Raw genomic sequence first — 25665 nt, 5'->3', positions numbered from 1 at the left:
CCATTAACTTAGGATGTCTGCTTTTTGTGATTAGCGGTAATCTTTTGATGTTCGACTACATGTTTGTTTTCTCAGCAAAAACTCCTATATATCCTGGCTCCTCCCTTACCTCTTTGGGGCAGTTCCTCAGAGCTATCTGAGAGGCTGTCTCCCAGGCTATAGTTCTCAGTAAGGTCCCTGAATAAAACATATATATATATATATATCCATGTTCTTTTTTTTAAATATTCTTTTCCATTATGGTTTTTCATAGGATACCGAATATAGGTCTCTGTGCTATACAGTAGGATCTTGTTGTTGATCCATTCTGTATATAAAAGCTTACATCTGCTAACCCCAACCTCCCACTCCATCCCTCCCCCAATCCCCTCCCCTTGACAACCACAAGTCTGTTCTCTATGTCCGTGAGTCTGTTCTGTTTCACAGAGAGGTTCATTTGTGTCACATTTTAGATTCCACATGTAAGTGATATCATATGGTATTTGTCTTTCTCTGTCTGACTTATTTCACTTTGCATAATGCCCTCCAGGTCCACCATGTTGCTGCAAATGGCATTATTTCATTCTTTTTTATATCTGAGTAGTATTCCATTGTATATATGTACCACATTTTCTTTATCCATCCATCGATGGACATTTAGGTTGTTTCCATGTCTTGGCTATTGCGAATAGTGCTGCTATGAACATAGGGGTGCATATATCTTTTTGGATTAGAGTCTGAATAAAATATGACTTGCAACTTTTAGGCTGTACATTTTTCTCCAGTTGACAGGCTTATTCAACAGATCTGGAATGGGGCCTGATATTCTAACAAACTCTAGGTGATGCTGATGCTGATGGTCTACAGGCCACACTTTGAGTAGCAAGGGAGGAATGGATAAAGAAATAGAATAAAGTGTTACAGGAAATCTATAGAGAGTACTGTGTGAGCACCAAAGAGGGGCTGCGCCTTTGTGAGAGTTAGAAAAGGCTTCGTAAAGAAGGAGCCTGATGAGCTGAGCCTTATTCTCTGGGTGATCGCAGGGAAAAAGTCAAGAGGTCTACACCGTAGTTCGGTGATTATGGTTTGAGTTGGCCAGGCCATCTAAATTTTCTGACCCTCAAATTTATCATCTGTAAAATGAGGGATTGAAAATGTCCATACGCTTCACAGTCCTAAAACTAGATGACTCTAATGAGATAATTTTTTTTTTTTGGCCACACCACACGGCATGCAGGATCTTAGTTCCTCGACCAGGGATCAAACCTGTGCCCCCTGCAGTGGAAGCACGGAGTCTTAACCACAGGACCGCCAGGGAAGTCCTGGGATAAATTTTAAAATCACTTAATATATGCTCAGTTTATAAGTTAGGGTGAAATAGTATAAAAGGTTCTATTAATGAGCCTAACAAACTGACCTACAATTGATAAATGAAAGTACATCAATCAATAAGAGAACAGCATTTAAGTCTTAACAGCCTCTTATATGTGTTTTCTCTTATTCAGTTGCCTATTTGTAGGTGGGTGTATGGCTTCGCAACTAAACTACTTTAAAAGATCACCATACTACTTTGCTCAGCACAGTAATACTTAACATCCATAAAGCACCATTTCAAGGCACTTTACAAACATCAGTTAATTACTTGTCACGCCACTTGCAAGTTACTTTTCATTAGTCCAATTACTAGTGGACAGATTAAACTGAAATGGGGAAGGCAGGCCCCAGAGGGAGGATCAGAGCCGAGAGAAGGATGCTGGGGGCTCCCTGCTACCTGTGCACCTGCTCCCTCAACATCTATTTATAGGTAAGAACCTGCCCTGACCAGGAAAGCACCAAAACACTAGAAAAGGAAAAAAAAAACGCTGCTTCTGAACATCTTGCTTGAGTTTGCCACTAAAAGCCAAAATGTCACAAATGTCAAAGGAGAGAGATGAAGTAGTATAAAGGTTTACTGCCTCCCCAGCTGAGTAGGACCGATTGCCACCCTCTTCAAACACTCGATCAAAAAAGGAAACCAAGTCAACGGTGAATGACTCCATTTTCACAAAAAAAGTTTTCATTACTAAAATTCAAATGAAATTTGGCTTTTTTTAGTGTTACACTTTTAAAGGATAAAATATTTTCTAGAATGGATTTTGAAGGAGTAATCATACCTTAATTACAGTATCTTCTCTTCCTATGGAAAACAGAGTTAAATATGTCCCTTTTATTATTTATTTATTTTTTTGGCCGCACCATGCGGCATGCAGGATCTTAGTTCCCTGACCAGGGATCCAACCCGTGGCCCCAGCATTGGGAGCACGGACTCTTAACCACTGGATCACCAGGGAAGTCCCTAAATATGTCCCTTTTAAATGAGAAAAACACAGTGCTTTGTGACCACGTAGAGGGGTGGGATAGGGAGGGTGGGAGGGAGGGAGATGCAAGAGGGAAGAGATATGGGGACATATGTACATGTATAAGTGATTCACTTTGTTATAAAGCAGAAACTAACACACCATTGTAAAGCAATTATACTCCAATAAAGATGGTTTAAAAAAAAAGATAAAATCATAACTCACACAAATATAAAATGACAAAAAAAATGGGAAAAAATTTAAACTCAGCACAGCAAGAATTATCCAATAAGTAGGAAGTAATTTTTGCTACTATCTTGCACAGTTCTGTTTTCTTCCCCCAAATGCTCTAAATATACATGTAGAAGCTTTATACATAGAAATAATGATAATAAATGTTATTTTTAAAACTAACCAATCTGCAGTTTCTCTGATTTATGGGCTGGGAGAGGGAGAAATTGGGTACGAAGGCTGATAAATTTGGTAGCAATTCAAAAATAAGGTCCATTTGTATAAACCTGAAAGTATATCACAAACAATTCACTATTTTCTTAAATATGGAAGAAAAAGATGCCTAATCTTAGTAAGTATTCAATCATAACAAAACGTATCTTTTAACAAAGGGAGCGTGATATTGGAAATTCCTTAGATTAAAACAGGTTTTCTACTTCCTTTGCATTTCTCCAGAGTGCTTTGTACACACAACATGGCACACAGTTCATTTCTCATTAACATAAGACAGATTAGACCATTGTATTTTACTTTTATCATTAAAAAATGTGTGTCATGATCATATTTTGGTACATGTATGAGTAAATATATGTTATAGAAGTGCTCTTCAAAAATTAGTGTTAAAAAAAAATTAGTGTTAATTCTTTTTCATTTTAACAATATTTATTACAAATCACATTTTATAAACACTAGATAAATTACATACAAAAGCTAGATATAAATATACAGAAGCAAGAACAGCAGTACTATTAACACAAGAGAAATAAGCTAATATAATGTCTAAACATGTATAACTTAATAAAATTACTAAGTTTTCATTGCTAATACTTTTTCATGAATTCAAAAGCTATTCAGAAATGAAATGTAGAATACTCTAATTACAATCAAGGTTTAGAATGATAGAAACAACAACCATAGCACTACTTATTTTTAAAAAATCTTTTCAAACATTCAGAAGCAAAGAACTGTCCTGAAAGACAAATTAAACTTGGGTAAAAGCTCTTATCTAACAGAAGAGTATAAAATTTTAGGCTTTGGTGAATAGATACTAAATTTAGTGGAAATTTTTAAATTAACATCTCCCTTATATGTAATATTCCTGAGTTTTTGCTAAAATACCATAGGTAAAATAAAGAACTCAATTTACAGCGTTGTATAACATTGTATTATATTTTTGAAAAACAAAGTATTGTGATTTTTTAAACTGTGAATAATGGGATTTAATAATGTAATTATGATCAGAAAGAATATGTTTAATTTAGCTTACCTATGAGAAAAATTAATGTCCTCTGACTACTACTTGGCAAAGCTCATTTGTAAATTATGATAAAAATTATATTAAACCCATCACCGATTTTTATTTGCATCTTATGAATTCATTTTGATTTAAAGGATAGGTTATGTAGAATAGAATGCTCCTGTAGAAAGACTGAAATGATACAATGCTAATACAAGGTGAGGCACAGGGTAGGTGGTCAATATTACTTATTAATTTAAAGTGAAAAGTCTTTTAATGTATTATTTCTGAACATCGACACACAATTCAATGCAATAGTTGTAAATGAATCTGAAAATATCCACAAAAATATTTTCAGTTTAAACACAAAAATACATTGTTAGTAACAATCATAAGAGGAATTCTTACAAGTGATTATTTTCAGCCTTAGTTTTATCAAAACATGATTAAATTCAAGGTTCCTTTTAAAAATAGACCTATGAAAGCTAACTTCTGATTAGCTGCTCTGTGTGGTGTAGATGGCAGGTTCAGTCCCTTCTCACAAGATCAACCTATCAAGATCTTCTGATTACCTTATGTTACAACAAACCCCTTAAAACAGAGTTTCCCCTGGGCACTGAATCGATTTGCCTAAGGATTGGTCCAAGAATGTGGATTTTTAAACAAGTAGCTCTCCCCTGCCCCCTGGTAAATTATTACGGTCAGGTTGATCTGGAAAATAATGCTTTAAAGCAACCAAAATAATTTTATCATACTTGAACATTGATTGATAGAAGTGGCATATCTAATGAAAATCAAATTTATCTAGCTTTTTAATAATCTGCATAGCTTATCACTATGCTTAAGTATTTCTTACCTAAATGTTGCAAGGTTTTGTTTTAATTCTAATAGCCCATAAGAGCTGATAAAACAGTGATCACCTTTTTGAACTGCTGGTGATTGGGCTTCTATAGTTTCAGTGTTGCATATACCTTTTCCTACCAGGAAGCAGAAGAGTCATCTAGCAGTTGTATTCAAAAACTAAACAATGTGGAATTTATTCAAATAATCATACTACTCACAAAGTAGTCTTTAAACAGCTATACCAACATCAGTTAGTAGAGTTACTTGCAAAACTGGTTATCAAATACCTATTAATTTAAAAAACTTAATTTACAAAGTATTATGTCAACTCTGTATGCAAAATTTCATTTGCCATATTATGCAACTAGGAAGCAAATATTTAACTGGATGTATATACATGAAAAAAATGCACATAGGTTCATTCTAACTGATCCGCTAGTGATGAATCCTTCTAAATTACAAAAGAAAATAAGCAATGGAATATATTCTCAAATATCATGGAGTACTGAGGAAAGTGTAAATTAGAGATTTGAAAGAACGTTTAATTAGGACTAAAATCATAAACTGTTAGCCACTTCTATTTTCTAATAACAGTATCATATGCAGAGAAACAAAACCTACAAGCTCACTGAACTGGGTTAAATGGTTTTTAAGCTGATTAAAACTACTTAATTTAAAGTGAACTCTTTTTGAACCTCAACTAAATGATGCAGTATTCAACAATTTATTTTAAAAATGACTAACAATTTTAGCATCAGTAAAAAAACCATTGCTAATACACAAATTGAAAAGGGCTTAAAATCAAGTCCTTGGTTCCACATTGCACTTCATTTTCCCATTTGTATATCAGCAAAGTTGTAGAAGCTGTCTACATCTCCAGATGCCGCATCCTTGCTTTCTGATACAAACATCTATGTTAAACATAAAAGAGACAAAAAATACATGCTAGTAATCCCCAAATTCCAAAGCCCATGTTCTTCACAGAACAGTCACAGGCTTGCTATTTAAAAGAAATTCAAGTACATCATTTATAATATTTGCGGATTTTCTGTAGAATTCATGAAATATAGTTTCAAAAGCTATGACGCAATTGAGCTCTTTTAAAAGCACTTATGATATAATTAAGATCTTTGCTTTCATAATACTTCAGTTGTATTTTATTACACTTGGAATTTCAGTTTTTAAAATATGTAACAGTCAATATTATGAAAGCTACGAATAAAGAGATTTATTTAAAGAACTCTTAATTTCTTCTATTTTCTAAATAAGAATCTCAATAGGCTGAGAAGCAAAACTTGAGATTATCTTTTTCAAAGCTGCTAAAGATATATTACTAATTTTAAATTAACTATTTTCCAAACATCAACAAAGTAGTACTCAATAGAACCCTTCAAAAACAGCTTTTATAAATGTCAGCCAGAAATTAGAGGAGACCTGGGTTCTATTTAGCTTTATCATAAACTAGCTGTATGATGCTGACAATTTAATAAACCTCTCTGGGCTCAGTTTCCACATGTGTAAAATGAGAAAGTTGGATTAGATAATCTTTAACTCATTCAGATCTAAAAACTCCAAATCATATAACCATTTTCTCTCTGCTTCCTTTTCTATTCAATCTGATTTGCCCTCTCCCTTAGTACTGCTCTGATGATAAAATGAGACAAAAAACAAAGTACTTTAAATTATGCAAATTCAAGGGACCATAAGCCAAATCAGACTACAAAATCAAAAATTTCCTCTCAGATACTTATCAAAAAAACCCTGTTATATATACTCATTTAGTCCTCTTATATGTTTGGTTTTTAAGCTATATTAAGTTGTTTAAGTTTGAAATTTTCAGATACAGCAACCTCATCAACCATATCTAGAAAATACCTACATGTAGTGATATCTAGATATAGCTCAAGTTCAAGTTTTGATCAAGTATTACTGAAGCAAATGAAAATGAACACTGGTCAATAGGATTGTCCATCGAAAGTATACAATCTTAGAAATATAACATTTTCAACATATCACTACTTTTAAAAAAGGAAGAACTTGAAGAGACATTTGGTGAGATATTTTACTTTAGAAACATGTATTATTGAAGGTTTTTAATAAGTAGATACTTACTTTGTAAATTTTTAAGCTATTAAAATTTTAGTTTGGCAAGGAAAAACCAAAGCTTAGCTCCCAATTATTTACCATAAATTCTAAAAATCATGATGTGCTGAAAATACTATTTAATTGTAAGGAAAAGGAAAGGAAAGGAAAGGTCTGAATGAAATATAGTCAATAAAATCTTGTACCTTGGTCCCACTGAATATCTCGTTGACAATAAGTTGACATCCTTCTACAGCGCCATCTCCATTGAACTCCAAGGCAATAACAGGACCTATAAGCAAACCCAAGAAGTGTTGTCTTAACATGAATATAAATCTATTCTCAAATTAATCTTTTTATTCTTCCCTGAAGAATCTTCAGCCTCTTCTTTGGGGGTAAGAGAAAAGAAAGAAGGGAATAGACAGATGGGACACGTCACTTCAGCTACTTCCTACTCTAATCATAAAACAAATTAACATAGAGTCTCATCACATGACAAGTAGCTTCAGTGCCATTATAGAACTAGTGTCACACTTTTAAGTGTTGTAAATAGTCTGGCTCTTCTGGTTTTCATACTTCTACGAAAACCATACAAACTACAAAAAATAGTTGATAAAATGACAAATAAGATCAGAAGCTATTCAAATCATTTTGCTAGGCAGCTAGTCTTGCTTCCAACTCTCCTACTTACCAGCCAAGTTCTGGACCACCAATAATGAAGCTTAGCCAAGTAGGAATTGAGGCCAGGCACCAAAAGTAATGACCATCTGAAAGTATTTTTCTTGAATGTGCCATAATATTATATTCCAGAACCAACGACCAAGTTTTTATTTTTTAATTCTCCAAATAGAATATTTGTGCCTCCTTTCCCATACTTAATTTGATTACTTTTAAACCACCTGTACTTTAAATTCTGGTACAAAGATTCGTGATTCAGTTTGGCTTGGATTTAAATGTAGCATTGGAACTACTGGTGTCAAACTGTTGGCAAACATGGTTGTAAGTGAACCAAACAAAACAAGCCTTTCAATTCAATTAAAACTTTTTCCACTATCACTATATTCCTAATAGATTTGCTTTTTATCTCCTTAAGTAATGGAGAAGTCCTGACCTCCAGGAAATTACAAATTTCTTACAAAAGACATAAATCCAGAATCCTGCAGCCTCTGGAACGAAAACAACATTCATAGATAGACAAGGAGAAAAGGCAGAGAGCTATGTACCAGATGAAGGAACACAATAAAACCCCAGAAAAACAACTAAATGAAGTGGAGATAGGCAACCTTCCAGAAAAAGAATTCAGAATAACGATAATGAAGATGATACAGGACCTCGGAAAAAGAATGGAGGCAAAGATTGAGAAGATGCAAGAAATGATTAACAAAGACCTAGAAGAATTAAAGAACAAACAAACACAGATGAACAATACAATAACTGAAAAGAAAACTACACTAGAAGGAATCAATAGCAGAAAAACTGAGGCAGAAGAACGGATAAGTGACCTGGAAGACAGAATGGTTGAACTCACTGCCGCAGAACAGAATAAAGAAAAAAGAATGAAAACAAATGAAGACAGCCTAAGAGACCTCTGGGACAACATGAAACGCAACAACATTCCCATTATAGGGGTCCCAGAAGGAGAAGAGAGAGAGAAAGGACCCGAGAAAATATTTGAAGACATTATAGTCGAAACTTCCCTAACATGGGAAAGGAAAAAGCCACCCAAGTCCAGGAAGCACAGAGAGTCCCAGGCAGGATAAACCCAAGGAGAAACACGCCAAGACACATAGTAATCAAATTGGCAAAAATTAAAGACAAAGAAAAATTACTGAAAGCAGCAAGGGAAAAACGACAAATAACATACAAGGGAACTCCCATAAGGTTAACAGCTGATTTCTCAGCAGAAACTCTACAAGCCAGAAGGCAGTGACATGATATACTTAAAGTGATGAAAGGGAAGAACCTACAACCAAGATTACTCTACCCGGCAAGGACCTCATTCAGCTTCGATGGAGAAATCAAAAGCTTTACAGACAAGCAAAAGCTAAGAGAATTCAGCACCACCAAACCCACTCTACAACAAATGCTCAAGGAACTTCTCTAAGTGGGAAACACAAGAGAAGAAAAGGACCTACAAAAACAAACCCATAACAATTAAGAAAATGGTCATAGGAACATACATATCTATAATTACCTTAAACAGGAATGGATTAAATGCTCCCACCAAAAGACACAGGCTTGCTGAATGGATACAAAAACAAGACCCCTATATATGCTGTCTACAAGGGACCTACTTCAGACCTAGGGACACATACAGACTGAAAGTGAGGGGATGGACAAAGATATTCCATGCAAATGGAAATCAAAAGAAAGCTGGAGTAGCAATACTCATATCAGACAAAATAGACTTTTAAACAAAGACTATTACAACAGACAAAGAAGGACACTACATAATGATCAAGGTATTAATCCAAGAAGAAGATATAACAATTATAAATAGATATGCACCCAACATGGGAGCACCTCAACACCTAAAGCAACTGCTAACAGCTGTAAAAGAGGAAATCAACAGTAACACAATAATAGTGGGGGACTTTAACACCTCACTTACACCAATGGACAGATCATCCAAAATGAAAATAAATAAGGAAATAGAAGCTTTAAATGAAACAATAGACCAGATAGATTTAATTGATATATATAGGACATTCCATCCAAAAACAGCAGATTACACTTTCTTCTCAGGTGCGCATGGAACATTCTCCAGGATAGATCACATCTTGGGTCACAAATCAAGCCTCAGTAAATTTAAGAAAAGTGAAATCATATCAAGGATCTTTTCTGACCACAACGCTATGAGATTAGAAATGAATTACAGGGAAAAAAAGTAAAAAACACAAACATATGGAGGCTAAACAATACGTTACTAAATAACCAAGAGATCACTGAAGAAATCAACGAGGAAATCAAAAAATACCTAGAGATAAATGACAACGAAAACACGACGATCCAAAACCTATGGGATGCAGCAAAAGCAGCTCTAAGAGGGAAGTTTATAGCAATACAAGCCTACCTCAAGAAACAAGGAAAATCTCAAATAAACAATCTAACCTTACACCTAAAGGAACTAGAGAAAGAAGAACAAACAAAACCCAAAGTTAGCAGAAGAAAAGAAATCATAAAGATCAGAGCAGAAATAAATGAAATAGAGACAGAGAAAACAATAGCAAAGATCAATAAAACTAAAAGCTGGTTCTTTGAGAAGATAAACAAAACTGATAAACCATTAGCCAGACTCATGAAGAAAAAGAGGGAGAGGACTCAAATCAATGAAGTTACAAATGAAAAACAGGAAGTTACAACAGACACTGCAGAAACACAAAGCATCCTAAGAGACTACTACAAGCAACTCTATGCCAATAAAATGGACAACCTGGAAGACATGGACACATTCTTAGAAAGGTATAACCTTCCAAGACTGAACCAGGAAGAAATAGAAAATATGAACAGACCAATCACAAGTAATGAAATTGAAACTGGGATTAAAAACCTTCCAACAAACAAAAGCCCAGGACCAGATGGCTTCACAGGTGAATTCTATCAAACATTTAGAGAAGAGCTAACACCCATCCTTCTCAAACTCTTCCAAAAAATTGAGGAGGAAGGAACACTCCGAAACTCATTCTATGAGGCCACCATCACCCTGATACCAAAACCAGACAAAGATACTACAAAAGAAGAAAATTACAGACCAATATCACTGATGAATATAGATGCAAAAATTCTCAACAAAATACTAGCAAACAGAATCCAACACCACATTAAAAGGATCATACACCATGATCAAGTGGGATTTATCCCAGGGATGCAAGGATTCTTCAATATACGCAATATATGCAAATCAATCAATGTGATACACCATATTAACAAACTGAAGAATAAAAACGATATGATCATCTCAATAGATACAGAAAAACCTTTTGACAAAATTCAACACCCATTTATGATAAAAACTCTCCAGAAAGTGGGCACAGAGGGAACCTACCTCAACACAATAAAGGCCATATACGACAAACCCACAGCAAACATCACTGTCAATGGTGAAAAACTGAAAGCATTTCCTCTAAGATCAGGAACAAGACAAGGTTGCCCACTCTCACCACTATTATTCAACATAGTTTTGGAAGTCCTAGCCACGGCAATCAGAGAAGAAAAAGAAATAAAAGGAATACAAATTGGAAAAGAAGAAGTAAAACTTTCACTGTTTGCAGATGACATGATACTATACATAGAGAATCCTAAAGATGCCACCAGAAAACTACTAGAGCTAATCAATGAATTTGGTAAAGTAGCAGGATACAAAATTAATGCACAGAAATCTCTCACATTCCTATACACTAATGATGAAAAATCTGAAAGAGAAATTAAGGAAACACTCCCATTTACCACTGCAACAAAAAGAATAAAATACCTAGGAATAAACCTACCTAGGGAGACAAAAGACCTGTATGCAGAAAACTATAAGACACTGATGAAAGAAATTAAATATGATACCAACAGATGGAGAGAAATACCATGTTCTTGGATTGGAAGAATCAATACTGTGAAAATGACTATACTATCCAAAGCAATCTACAGATTCAATGCAATCCCTATCAAATTATCAATGGCATTTTTTTCGGAACTACAACAAAAAATCTTAAAATTTGTATGGAGACACAAAAGACCCCGAATAGCCAAAGCAGTCTTGAGGGAAAAAATGGAGCTGGAGGAATCAGACTCCCTGACTTCAGACTATACTACAAAGCTACAGTAATCAAGACAATATGGTACTGGCACAAAAACAGAAACATAGATCAATGGAACAAGATAGAAAGCCCAGAGACAAACCCACACACCTATGGTCAACTAATCTATGACAAAGGAGGCAAGGATATACCATGGAGAAAAGACAGTCTCTTCAGTAAGTGGTGCTGGGAAAACTGGACAGCTACATGTAGAAGAATGAAATTAGAACACTCCCTAACACCATACACAAAAATAAACTCAAAATGGATTAGAGACCTAAACGTAAGACCAGACAGTATAAAACTCTTAGAGGAAAACATAGGAAGAACACTCTTTGACATAAATCACAGCATGATCTTTTTTGATCCACCTCCTAGAGTAATGGAAATAAAAACAAAAATAAACACATGGGACCTAATGAAACTCCAAAGCTTTTGCACAGCAAAGGAAACCATAAACAAGATGAAAAGACAACCCTCAGAATGGGAGAAAATATTTGCAAACGAATCAACGGACAAAGGATTAATCTCCAAAATATATAAACAGCTCATGCAGCTCAATATCAAAAAAACAAACAACCCAATCCAAAAATGGGCAGAAGACCTGTATAGACAGTTCTCCAAAGAAGACATACAGATGGCCAAGAAGCACATGAAAAGCTGCTCAACATCACTAATTATTAGAGAAATGCAAATCAAAACTACAATGAGGTACCACCTCACACCAGGTAGAATGGGCATCATCAGAAAATCTACAAACAACAAATGCTGGAGAGGGTGTGGAGAAAAGGGAACCCTCTTGCACTGTTGGTGGGAATGTAAATTGATACAGCCACTATGGAGAACAGTATGGAGGTTCCTTAAAAAACTAAAAATAGAATTACCATATGATCCAGCAATCCTACTACTGGGCATATACCCAGAGAAAACCATAATTCAAAAAGACACATGCACCCCAATGTTCATTGCAGCACTATTTACAATAGCCAGGTCATGGAAGCAACCTAAATGCCCATCGACAGATGAATGGATAAAGAAGATGTGGTACATATATACAGTGGAATATTACTCAGCCATTGAGTCATTTGTTGAGACATGGATGGATCTAGAGACTGTCATACAGAGTGAAGTAAGTCAGAAAGAGAAAAACAAATATCGTATATTAACGCATATATGTGGAACCTAGAAAAACGGTACAGATGAACCAGTTTGCGGGGCAGAAATTGAGACACAGATGTGGAGAAGAAATGTATGGACACCAAGGGGGGAAAGTGGCGGGGGGTGGTGGTGGTGGTGTGCTGAATTGGGCGATTGGTATTGACATGTGTACACTGATCTGTATAAAATTGATGACCAATAAGAACCTGCTGTATGAAAAAATAAATAAAATAAAATTCAAAAATTCAAAAAAAAGACATAAATCTATTCAGCAATATGGAGCAAGAGAGAAAAATGAAGTATTAAGGAATGAAATACTAAGATGAATGTAGTCATGTGCCACAGAACAAGGCACAAGAAGGAGAGAAAAGGCTTGTGATTTAATACAGACAACAAATATAGAAAAGGCAGGATATATCACAGTCGACTGTACAATTAGATACAGAGAACGAGTTTAAGTATGAGTTTTGCAGTATCACAGTATATAGATCAAGATGGGTACTGAGTAAAGAAAAGAAGGTAACTGGGGAATATTTTCTCAGAAAAATGGATGATTCTATGTCTGGGGCAAGAAATGGGTCAGATCAACCTCGAATATCATGTTGAGCCAAAAAGCAATGAGGCTATCAAAGGCCAATAGGGTTTTATCAAAAGGATACAGGAGCCAGCTTGAAGAGGCTCCTAATGACCAAAGATGAGACATGGTGAGATCAGAAGGAATAATGCCTGCAATTTATCAAAACATACTGAATATATAAAGTCATGAGCTCATAATGATATTCAGAAAAGACACAAACAAACAAAATTCACTGGACACCACTATAGGTTGCTCGGGCACCGACTTTTTACTCTGAAAATCGATGCTTAATTATTTCTCCTTTATTTACTCTGCTTTTCTGATATGAAGCATATTTCAAGTTAGCCAAACAGCTCAGCGTACGAGGAGAAGTTCTGTTAACATCCATTAATAAATGCAGAGGTAATGACACAATTAGAAAATGATCATTTTGAAACTCCTAATAAAATAACTGGATCAGGCAACAATCATCAATGGCTTTAGCATCCCATAGGGAAGACTGACAGGAAACTCTACAATAAAAAGACTGTCACCACCTGAGCCTAACAATATTGGCATCACTAGAAGTACAACAATCAAATATTATGTGCCTTCTCATTATAGGAAATAGTACCACCTGTGAAATATTCCCCCCAAAAAACTAAACCTGAGTGTAAACAAGGCTTTGATTTAACTTCTAATCTACAAGAACTACAGAGGAACAAACTAAACAAACCCATGCGTACTACAGGACAACTGACCACATTTCTTTTACAAGACGAAGGCACGAAACAAACAGGGGAGGGGGAACACCTGTTTCTGGTTAAGAGCGATATAAGATACAAAACAACCACATACAGTGAGTGAGTGCGCCAGTTTTAGATCTGGATCAAATTAACTGTAAAAATACATAAAGAATGTTTTTAGACAATTAGGGAAATTTGAACATGGACTAATTAGTTGATGATATTAAGACATTGTTAATCATGTTAGACGTGATAATACACCCCACTTAAGAAAACATTTGTGTAGCTGTCAAATTGTTATGGTATAAATCTTATGGTATATAAAATATATCTTAATAAAAATGTTATTAGAAAACATTCGTTTTTAATTTCACTTTGTTTAAGACACATACTGAAATATTTAGGGATGAAATGACAAGACATATCAAAATTTGATTAAAATATTTCAGCAAAAAGGAGAATATATAGATTATTTTTTAAAGTATGGCAAAAGGTTGATAAAACTGGGGGATGGGTACACATGGGGTCATTGGAAGCTACTTCTGAGTAGAAACAGTACATTTGGAAATTTGCAAAAAAGAGTTTAAAAAGCATTTCAAACCGAAAAAATATTGAACTAAAAAGAAAAATTTGATAATGTAGGGTTTCTAGTTTTGCAGAGAGTAGAAAGTTTGAATTAAGGTAGAATGGAATATGCTTTTATTCAGGATCACTAAAAGAAATACAGTAGATATATCTTTTAAAGTCAGACATTTATTACTGAAAGTTCCTGTATTCTACAAAGACAATATAATCTAGAATTCAGAAATACAATTTTGGTAGAATTACCCAAGTATGTAACTTGGTTGCTATCCTTTGAATAGGATATGAAGAACTTCCAATAAGTGACTTAATTTGCCAACAAAGAAACATCAACAGAAAAGGTGGACAAGTGCAGCAGTTTTGATTAACACGTGTGGACCCTAAATTTAAAAAAAACTACACCACCAACAATGCGCTTTTTAAGCAGTTCTATTTGTCTCTCTATCTAATGATGAGGACTACAATTACTTCAAAGTGATTACTTCAAGTGACTATTTCAAACTGAATTATGAGGTCAACAAGATCACTGGTCATGATTTTACTGTTTTAATGTGACTGTCTTATCAAATAGCTTGCAGTAGCTTTAAATCTACATATTTGAATTGTCATGAAAAAGTTGTGAGACTTCGAAGTAAACAAAAAAGATTTCTGGATATCCTATCTAATGAACTCTTCTGTGTTATTTAACATGACCTTGGAACAAGTCACTGTCACATCTCAATTAGGTTACAGCAACAGCCTCCCAGCTGGTCTCTCTGTTTCTCCCCTTAGAGTAGCCAGAATGATAAAAGCTACATTTTAAAGGGACCACGGGAAAAAAAAATAAATAAATAAATAAATAAATAAATAAAGGGACCATGGCATTCATATGCTCTAAAACCTCCAGTAATATGTCTATATTTTTCTTATTTTTAATTGTTCTAAAAATAACTGACAGTTTAAAGTAATAATGTGAACAATGCATTAGGTGTTTACAGCATATGTAATAGTAAAATATATAACAGTGACACAAGGATGGGAAGGAAGATTTGAGAATATGATGTTCTTAGGTCCTTATATACTACAGGTGATGTGGTATAATATTATTATAAGGTGGACTCAAATTATTTAAATATGTATACTGTAAAATCAAAGGTGACCATTAAATAAGATTTAGGAAAAGAGGTATAAATAATAAGTCACTAGGGGAGGTAAAATGGAATCATTAAAAAATACCCAATTAAACAGAAAAAGAGGTAACAAAAAACAAAGAACAAATGGAACAGAAAGCAGCTAGCAAGATCGTAGATATTGATCCAACGATATCAATCCCTTTCAATATGAATGGTGCAAACACACCAGTTAAAGACAGACTTCCCTGGTGGTGCAGTGGTTAAGAATCCGCCTACCAATGCAGGGGATACGGGTTCGAGCCCTGGTCCGGGAAGATCCCACGTGCCGCGGAGCAACTAAGCCCGTGCGCCACAACTACTGAGCCTGCGCTCTAGAGCCCACAAGCCACAACTACTGAGCCTGCGAGCCACAACTACTGAAGCCCGCGTGCCTAGAGCCCATGCTCGGCAACAAGAGAAGCCACTGCAATGAGAAGCCCGTGCACCGCAACGAAGAGTAGCCCCTGCTCACTGCAACTAGAGAAAGCTCGGGGGCAGCAACGAAGACCCAAGGCAGCCAAAAAAAAAAAAAAAAAGACAGAGACTGTCAAATTGGATTGAAAAGCAAGAACCAACTGTATGCTGTCTACAAAAAATTCACTTTAGATACACAGACTTTGATAAGTTAAAAGAAAAGGGATAAAGCTTTATGATGAAACACTAACAACCAAACAAAAGCTGGAGTAGCTGTATTTCAGACAAAGCAGATTTCAGAACAAGGAAGATTATCAGAGACAAAGAGGGACATTACATAATAATAAAGGATTCTTCAAGAAGACATAATCCTAGATGTGTATGCACCTAACGACAGAGTTTCAAAATTCACAAGGCAAAATCTGATAGAGTCTGAAAAAAGAAATAGACGAATCTACAATTACAGTTGAAGACTTTGACACTCCTCTCTTTAATTCATAGGGCAAGTAGGCAGAAAATCAGTAAGGATATAGATGACCTGAATAGCGCTTGATATCAACCAAACCGACCTAGTGGACATTTATAGAACATTTCAGCAAACAAAAGCAGATTATATATTCTTCTCACCTGCACATAGATTATTCACCAAGATAGACTATATTCTGTTCCAGAAAACAAGTCTTAACATATTAAAGAAAATAGAAATAATACAATGTGTGTTTTCAGACCATAACAGCATTAATCTAGAAATCAGTAATAGAAACACATCTGGACAATCTCCCAAATGTTTGGACATTAAACATTATACTTCTAAATTATCCATGGATCAAGTGAAAAGTCTCAAGGGAAACTACTACATCAGGGGTCAGCACACTTTTTCTGTAAAGGGCCAGATGGGAAATATTTTAGGCTTAGTGAGCCATACAATGTCTGTCACAACTAATCATCTCTGCTGTTACAGTGCAATAGCAGCAAAACATAATAAATAAAAGAATGAGTGTGGCTATGCTCTGATAAAACTTCATTTAAAAAATGTACAGTAGGCCATTCTTTGCCAAACCCTGAATTAAATGAAAATACATCATATCAAAATTGGCAGAATGCAGCTAAAGCAGCACTTAAAGGAAAATTTCTAACACAAAATACATATACAGTCAATCCTCATTATTTGTGGATTCCTTATTTGCTAATTGCTTACTTGGTAAAATTTATTTTACCAAATAGGTAAAATATTTTACTCAAAATCAATACTTGTCTTTTCATGGTCATTCATGGACACACACAAAGTGGCAAAAAATATGAGCTGCCTGACATGCATGTTTCCAGGTAAATTTGAACAAACTGATGCTCTGCCTTCTTGTTTCAGCATTCATTCTGTAAACAAGTGGCCTTTTCACAGTCCATCTAGTGCCACATTTTTATACTTTTTGTTGGTAATATCAGTGTTTAAAATGGCCTTCAAATGTAGTGCTCAAGTACAGTCTAACGTTCCTAAGCTTAGGAAACCTGTGATGTGCCTTACAAAGAAAATGTCTGTTAGATAAGCTTCATTCAGGCACAAGTTACAGTGCTGCTGGCTGTGAGTTCAATGTTAATGAATCAAAAACATATACTAAATGAGGTGTCTTTAAGCAGAAACACACATACAACAAGGTTATACTGATTGGTTGAAAGAAATGTTGTGACCAGAGACTTGCAGGAACCTAGCCCTGCATTTCTCCTAGGAGTAGCAATTCAGTACTCACTGATTCAGTGTTCACAGCAACTTTATAGAACAGACCTACTGTGAGTAACGAGAATCATTCTATTAGAAAAGAAGAAATCAGTAACCCAAACTTAAACCTTAAGAAACTAGAGAAAGAAGGGCAAATTAAACCTAAAGCAAATGAAAGGAAGGAAATAAATATTAGAGCAGAAACCAATGAAACTGAAAAGAGAAAAACAATAGAGAAAATCAATAAAACAAAAAGCTGCTTCTTTGAAATTATCAATAAAGTGATAAACCTCTATCGAGGCCAATGGGAGAGGGAGAGGCCTCAAGTCACCAACAGGAGTATAAGAAGGACATCACTACTGATCCTACATACATTAATAATAATGAAATACTATAAACTCTACACCTATAAATTTGATAACTCAGATGAAATGAAACAATTCCCCAAAAGACAAAAACTATCAAAATTCACCCAAGAAGACAAATATATCTTGAAGAGCTCTCTATGTAATAAATAAATAAAATGTATGGCCAAAAATCTTCCCCCCAAGTCTTCAGGCCCAGATGGGTTTCACTGGCAAATTCTACCAGACATTTAAGGAAGAAATGATACTAATTCTCTATAATCTCTCCAAGATCACAGAAGAAGAAGGATACTTCTCAACTCATTCTATGAGGCCAGCATTACACTAATATCAAAGCCAGAGAAAGATACTACAAGAAAAGAAAACCACAAACCAATACGCTTCATGGACAAAGATGTAAAAATCTACAATAAAATATTAGCAAATTGAATCCAGCAATATATTAAAGGGATAAAACATCATGATCAACGGGGTGCATCTCAGGAATACAAGGTTGGTTCAACATTCAAAATTAACAGAAGTCACTCACCAGATTAAATGACTCAATAATAAAAAAACATGATCATCTCAATAAATACAGAAAAAGCATTCAACAAAATTCAACATCATGTGTGATAAAAACTCAACAGGGACTTCCCTGGTGGTCCAGTGGTTAAGAATCCACCTTTCAATGCAAGGGATGCGGGTTCAACCCCTGGTCGGGGAACTAAGATCCCACATGCTACGGGGCAACTAAGCCCGAGTGCCACAACTAGAGAGAAGCCCGTGCGCTGCAATGAAGAGCCCATGCACCGCAATGAAAAGATCCCACGTGCTGCAACTAAGAACTGACACAGCCAAAAAAACCCTCAACAAACCATGAATAGAATGAAACTCCCTCAGTCTAATAAAAGATATGTATGAAAAATCTACAACTACCATCATTCTTAATGGTGAGACTGAACACTTTCACCCTGAGATCAGAAACAGGGCAAGGATGTCCTCTTCTCACTATTCTACACAGCATAATAGTGGAAGTCCTAGCCAATATAATAACGCAAGAAAAAGAAATAAAAGGCATGTCAAAGAGACAGAGGAACTAACCTAAAAGAGCTCCCAAAGGCTAAAACTGGAACAATTTGATAGTATTGGACTATAACCCAAAGAATAAAATACGTATCTATGAGTCCCTACTGATAGACATAAATGACTGAATAAATAAATGGAGAGAAGGGACAAATCTTTCTTACAGAATTCCAAATAATGTGTATAGATACTCCCCCCTCTAGGAGGTGGAGCTTAATTCCCTCTCCTTGAGTGTAGACTGGTCTTAGTGACTCAACTTCCAAAGATCATAGAAAGAACTTCCAAAGAGTATAGAAAGGGGAAAAAAGGAACTTTACAGTGTACAAGAAACCTGGCAGATACCACCTGAACCAAGTCACTAAGGTCAACATCACCAGCATTAAGTCATGTTGCTATCACGTGCCCTATGATGTGATGTGATGTGATGTGACGTGATGAGAAGGGCACTTCACCTCTTCTCCAAAACCCATAACCCCAGTCTAACCAGAGAAAACACCAGACAAACGCAAACTGAGGGACATTCTACAAAATAACTTACCAATACTGCTCGAATATTTCAAGGTTATGAAAAACAAGGAAAGACTAAGGAACTGTCACAGATTAGAAGAGATTAAGGAGACATAATGACTAAATGCAATGTGGGATCTTGGATTGAATTCTGGAACAGAAAAAGGACATAAGTGAAACAAAACCAGTGAAATTTGAATAAAGTTTATAGTTTGAGTAAATAGTATTTTACCCATGTAAATTTCTTAGTTTCAACAAATGTATCATGCTTATGTTAACATAAGAGGAAGGTGAGTTTCAAAACTCTCTGTACTACCTTTGCAATTTTTCTGAAAATCTAAAATTATTCCAATATAAAGAGTTTATTTTAAAACAAAAATGTCTAGTAGATTCTCATCTCACTCAAACTAGAAGCCACAGTCTCTACAGTGGCCTACAAGGCCCTATATAATCTGATTCCTCCTTTACTACTTCTCAGATCTCATCTATGTTTGTTGAATAAATGAATGAATGACCCTCTAAAACAAAGGAACCCAAATCTGACTAATCATCAGAACCATCTGGGGAACTTTTTAAAATGCAGATTCCAAGGGAATATCCCAGAGATATTTGAATCAGTCTTTCTGGGGTGGGAGGTGGAAATTTAAATCTTTAACAGCACCCCAGACGGTTCTGAGAATCAGTCAGATTTGGAAGATTCTCAAGATGAAAAACACAATGAATTCTCTCATTAGGCTGTCAAATAGCTTCATTAATTAAAAGGAAATAATTATGACTACTTTAACTGAAGAGGAAAACTTACAGACTCTAAAGTATAAACTATTTGAAATAAAAGTGAATTTTCAAAAGAATAAGTCCATCCCCCTGCTAAGAACAGTGGTTTGCAACTGGGAGCAATTTTGTCCCCCACGGGGCATTTCGCAATGTCTGGAAACACTTTTGGTTGCCATAATTGGGGCAGTGTGCTATTGGTACCTAGTCAGTAGAGGCCAGAGATGCTGCTAAACATCCTATAATGTACAGGACAGCCCACCACAGCAAAGAATTATCTAAAATGTCAACAGTGCTGAGGCTGAGAAACTCTCCTCAGAATGACTGATGGCCACTTTTACATAAGGACCCAATCCATCCAACACCTGCTGGAATATCTCCACAGACAGCCTGCTCATTATTCTACATCAATCAATGCACTATTGGGCAACTTAAAATTTTTCCCCAACTTTTCTTCTGAAAAATTCCAAACATTATAGAAAAGTTGAAAGAATAACAAACATCCATTTGCTCTTCACTTACACCCATCAAATGTTAACATTTGGCCACGTTTGCTTTGCCACACACTATACACATACACACACATGCACACACAGACATGCACAAACACACACACTTTTTTGTTTTGCTGAGCCATTTGAAAATAGCAGACATCATAACACTTCAGCATGCATCTCCTATGTAACCACAGTACCACTATCATACTTAAGGATACAACAATAATTCCAAAATATCATCCTCAAACTTCCCCAGTTGTCCCCAAAATGACTTTTACAGCTTTATCATTCACCCCACCCTAATCCAAAATCCAATTAAGGTTCATTCCTTGCATTTAATTGTTAGGTTTCTTTTAATCCAGAACAGTCCCCCATTGTTTCTGTTTTCCAGGACATTGTCTGAAGAGTCCTAGCCAGTTATCTTGTAAAATGTCTTCTATTTTTGATTTGTTTCAGTTTCCTCATGGTGTCATTTAACATGTCTCCAGATTTCCTTTCTTTCCTATAAACCAGAAATTAAGTCTTGGCTCGATTAGATTCAGGTAAAATATTTTTGGCAAGAATACTTCATAGATGATGATGTGTATTTCTCATTGCATCACATTAGGAGAAATACAATGTCAGGCTGCCCTGCCATCAGTGATGCTAAGTTTGATCACTGGGTTAGTGTGATGATCATCAAATCTCTGCTCTAAAGGTACACTTCCCATTTGAATTAGAATGTATAAGTATCCTACTTTTTATCAACTTTTACCCCAATAGTTCTAGCATCCACTGATAACCTTTGTCTGAATTAATTATTACATCGGGGGTTAGAAAATGGTGATTTCTGAAGTCTATCATTCCTTCTACGTTTATTAGCTCAGAGTATTCTATAAAGAGCAGAAGAGCTTTCCTTATTCCCTCTCCCCCCCCACCCCCCTTTTTTTGGTGCTTAATACACATTTATTAACTGAATACATTAAATACTGTTGATTTTTCAAATTAGATAAAAAGCATGGGCTGATGAGTTTTATGGAGATATTTCTCAGATTATAAAAACAAATTTTAAACAGAAGATTTGTGACTACTTAGGTGAGAAACTGATTATTACTGTGAGCCAATTTGGGGTCCTGGAGAAAGGGTCATTTCAAGCTAATGGAAGAGTGCCTCTTTTAATAGAGGATAGGAAGCTGCTAGATCATGGGAATGTCTAGCAGTCATTCATGATATCCGTGTAGACCATATAGTTAGGTTGATTCCAAGCAGACTGGGCACGCTGGTCCATAGTTCAGTGCCAATTTCCTCTCCCCTCTTTTTTATTATCACTATGGATGCATGGATTTCTATTGTTGTTTAATCAATTCCCTTCATTATTGTTTTTGATGCTCAAATTGTCCCAAATTTGGCCAGTGGAAACTTCTTGAGACTCCTTCAAGCTGGCTCCTGTGACCTTTTGACATGACTTCATTAGTCTTTGACCACTTCCTATGGCATCTCTGGTTTTAAAAGCTGTTTATATGATATTTATTTGCTGAAATTCCTATAACATCTGTCCATTGGTTTTGGTTCTACTTTTTGCAGGAACAGAACATTTTATTTCTTCCATGTGGAATGTTATGTGACTTAAACACATATTATGGCTGGGTTGGAGCAATTCTGTGAAACCGCTTCACTAACATTACACAAGTATATAAATCATTAATTTAGGCCTACTCATATGCTCACTTCATCCCTAATCCTCACACTTTAGGATGTCTATTACACACACTTATTACTTAATTCAATTTCTGAAAGCTGCTGAGAGTTTAAAGATTTGTTTCCAAGGTTCCATCAAATTTTCCCATATCAAAATGGCTGCATCAAAGGAGCCGGGTCATAATTTCCTATATATGATCTGGGATAGATTCATGCACTGGTTGGAGCCAGTCCTTGGTACTACTAGAGTAACCACTAAAGTATATGAAATACTGCATTAATACTTAAGGGCCAAATCGCACCCAGCATTAGTTATTAAAGTTATCCTAACAATCCTCCAATATTTTCATACAGGTTTTTGCAGTTTATTACAACTTATTTATACATAAAGAGCATGTAAATGCAGATGTGCCCTCTTTCTAGGGTATATCCAATCAGCATTACCTATTACCATATATATTTGCTCAGGCCGGTCAAGAAAAGCCTGATGAGCCTAGAGCAAACAATGTCCCTGCCCTAATAGATGAACGGTACTCTGTCTTCTAGAATACATAGAGGCAAATAGAAACACTTCAGGAGGGCACAGGAACTCTAGTTCCTCTGTTTGTAGACATATTTCTGGTATCTGACAACTTAATCAGATCGTGTTAAATACACAGAATAGTATACTGTTTTATTTATATTTCTTATTCCTTTTCCAGTATGGTCAAAGCACACTGAAGGCAGAAAGAATCCTTATCAAGTGCTTTGTAACTCTGGGCAGGGAAAAGGAAATGGTCACTCACTATAGTACAATAATAATAATAAAATAATAATTTAAAATAATAAAATACATAATAATAAAATGTGACTTTCAAGAACGAAGATGATAGAACAGGGAAAAAGAAACCTAATGCCTAATTTCTAGGTAATTACATATGACTTTTCGAATGATGTGAAATTTTGACATTTCTGAATAGTAATAGGAAAAACATAAAACAAATGACAAAGAGAAGACAATGTAAGAGAAATACTAAAGGCAAGAGTAAATCAAATCAACAGGTCAAGGGAAAAACCACAAAAGTATACCAATCATCCAGAAGGTACCTTTGTTCAGAAGAGGAAGGAAGTCAGGTGCTTTTTCCCGAAAAACCCTTTGAGCATCTTCAGCTTTCATTGACACCTCCTTTGTCTGAACCAGGAAAAAGCCTTTACCAACCAGCTGTGGGAAATAAAATTTCATTTACATTTTAAAATGACCTGAGACTAAAACAATATTTTCCTATTCTACAATTTTTCTGTATAAAATACAACACAGTGCTCTGATTTTTGTTTTAGTTATAACTGTAATTAATTCAGGGTGTTTGCTATAAACAAGTTTTCACATACACAAGATTCTTTCTTCCAGATGGGTGGTTCCGATTAAGAATTAGTACTGCCACTCCAATAAAGATGTTAAAAAAAAAAAAAGAATTAGTACTGCCTACTGTTACAATTAAGGGTCAAATAAATGTAAATTAGCCCTCAAAATTTTAAACTTTATTAAAAAAATTTTGTTGACTGAAACTAACAGAAGCTTTAGTTTGGTGATACTGTCCAGTGAGAGGAGAATGGTTAAGTAAAGTATGGTACATTCACAAGATAAAATACCATACTTTGTTAAATATAACAAATAATAAAAGGGGGAAAGCTTATATAATACTGTTAATTTTAAAAAGCATGATTCAAATATATATAGTATAGCACAATAACGCTAGAATACATTTATGGAGTACTTACTATGTGCCAGGCAGTTTTATGTGTTCTACAGGTAAAACACGTTTAACCCTCTCACGAGGCAGGTACTATTATTACTCTCATTTTACAGATGAGAAACTAAAGCACAGAGTGGTTAAGAAATCTGCCCATGGCCACACAACTCTTAAGGGACAGAGCTGTGACTTGAACCCAATTAAACTGATTACGGACTAAATAAATTAAAAATTATTCCTACAAAGACAATTCAAGGTACAGCACATTATGGATGATATTTAAACTTATTTCTACTCTTCTTTATTTCTACAGTTCTCTACAATGAGTACACATTAATTTTTTTAATAATTATGAAAGAAGTTTTTAAAAATGCAAAGCGATTCAACCAATTAAAGCCTATTGAGTTTTTAATTATAAAAGTAACAAATAGGCTCAATACAGAACATTTTTTTTAAACATTTAAAAAATAAAAAACAGAAACAAAGAAATATCAACCAAAGTGCTACCACTCAAAGATGCCACTGCTATATAGGTATACTTCCTTTTTTTTTTTTTTTTTTGGCCACGCTGCGTGGCTTGTGGGATCTTAGTCTTAGTTCCCCTAACCAGGGATGGAACCCGTGCCCCCTGCAGTGGAAGCATGGAGTCCTAACCACTGGACCACCAGGGAAGTCCCGGTATACTTCCTTTTACCCTTCCGGTTTTAATTTTCCCCCATTACAGAAATAATGCATGTTTTATGTAAAATCCATAGAGCTACGAACAAGAAAAGAAAACCCTGCTCTTAATCCACTTCCTAAAAAGAACCACAACTGTCAACATTTTAGTATATATAACTCTCCAGACTTATCTACTTTAAAAAAAAATCAGATACGTAATATTCTACAAATTTTCACTTATTCGGTTGTGAACATTTTCCAACTATTCTACTATAAAATCAGTTTTAATGGTTGATAGTATTTCATTCTATGGCTACGTTATTCCATACCATTTCATCAAATTGGATTCAAACTCAAATCCTTTTCCAGAGCCCTCAATGCTGCCTCAGAAAAAGAGAAACATCCATACAAAAGTAGCAGAAAATTACATAAACATCACTGCCAGATAATGACTGCAAAGTTACTTAAATTATCAGAAACAATCCCACATCTGTTTCTAATTCTCTAGACTGCTCAATACCTCTCATTTTATAGTCAGACACATAACTGTCAAAAGTAAGATGATTAATTCAAAACA

General features: G+C 35.2%; 1 protein-coding gene across 1 annotated transcript in view; it reads right to left on the bottom strand.

Annotated features, from left to right (window-relative positions):
- Window positions 1-4786: 4786 nt before the first annotated feature.
- RP2 (RP2 activator of ARL3 GTPase) overlaps window positions 4787-25665 on the bottom strand; it is a 38504-nt gene continuing 17625 nt past the window's right edge. Inside the window, exons 3-5 of the mRNA XM_082446577.1 lie at window positions 23785-23899; window positions 6915-7000; window positions 4787-5537 (exon numbers count right to left, since the gene is read on the bottom strand). Coding sequence (XP_082302703.1) covers window positions 5454-5537; window positions 6915-7000; window positions 23785-23899 — 285 coding nt within the window. The 3' untranslated portion in view covers window positions 4787-5453. The remainder of the gene's footprint in view (window positions 5538-6914; window positions 7001-23784; window positions 23900-25665) is intronic.

The sequence above is a fragment of the Balaenoptera physalus genome (assembly GCF_965194825.1).
Source record: "Balaenoptera physalus genome assembly, chromosome: X".
Lineage (NCBI taxonomy): Eukaryota > Metazoa > Chordata > Mammalia > Artiodactyla > Balaenopteridae > Balaenoptera > Balaenoptera physalus.
The sequence above is the reverse complement of the archived record's forward strand: the minus strand, read 5'-3'. Positions and strand labels throughout refer to the sequence as shown.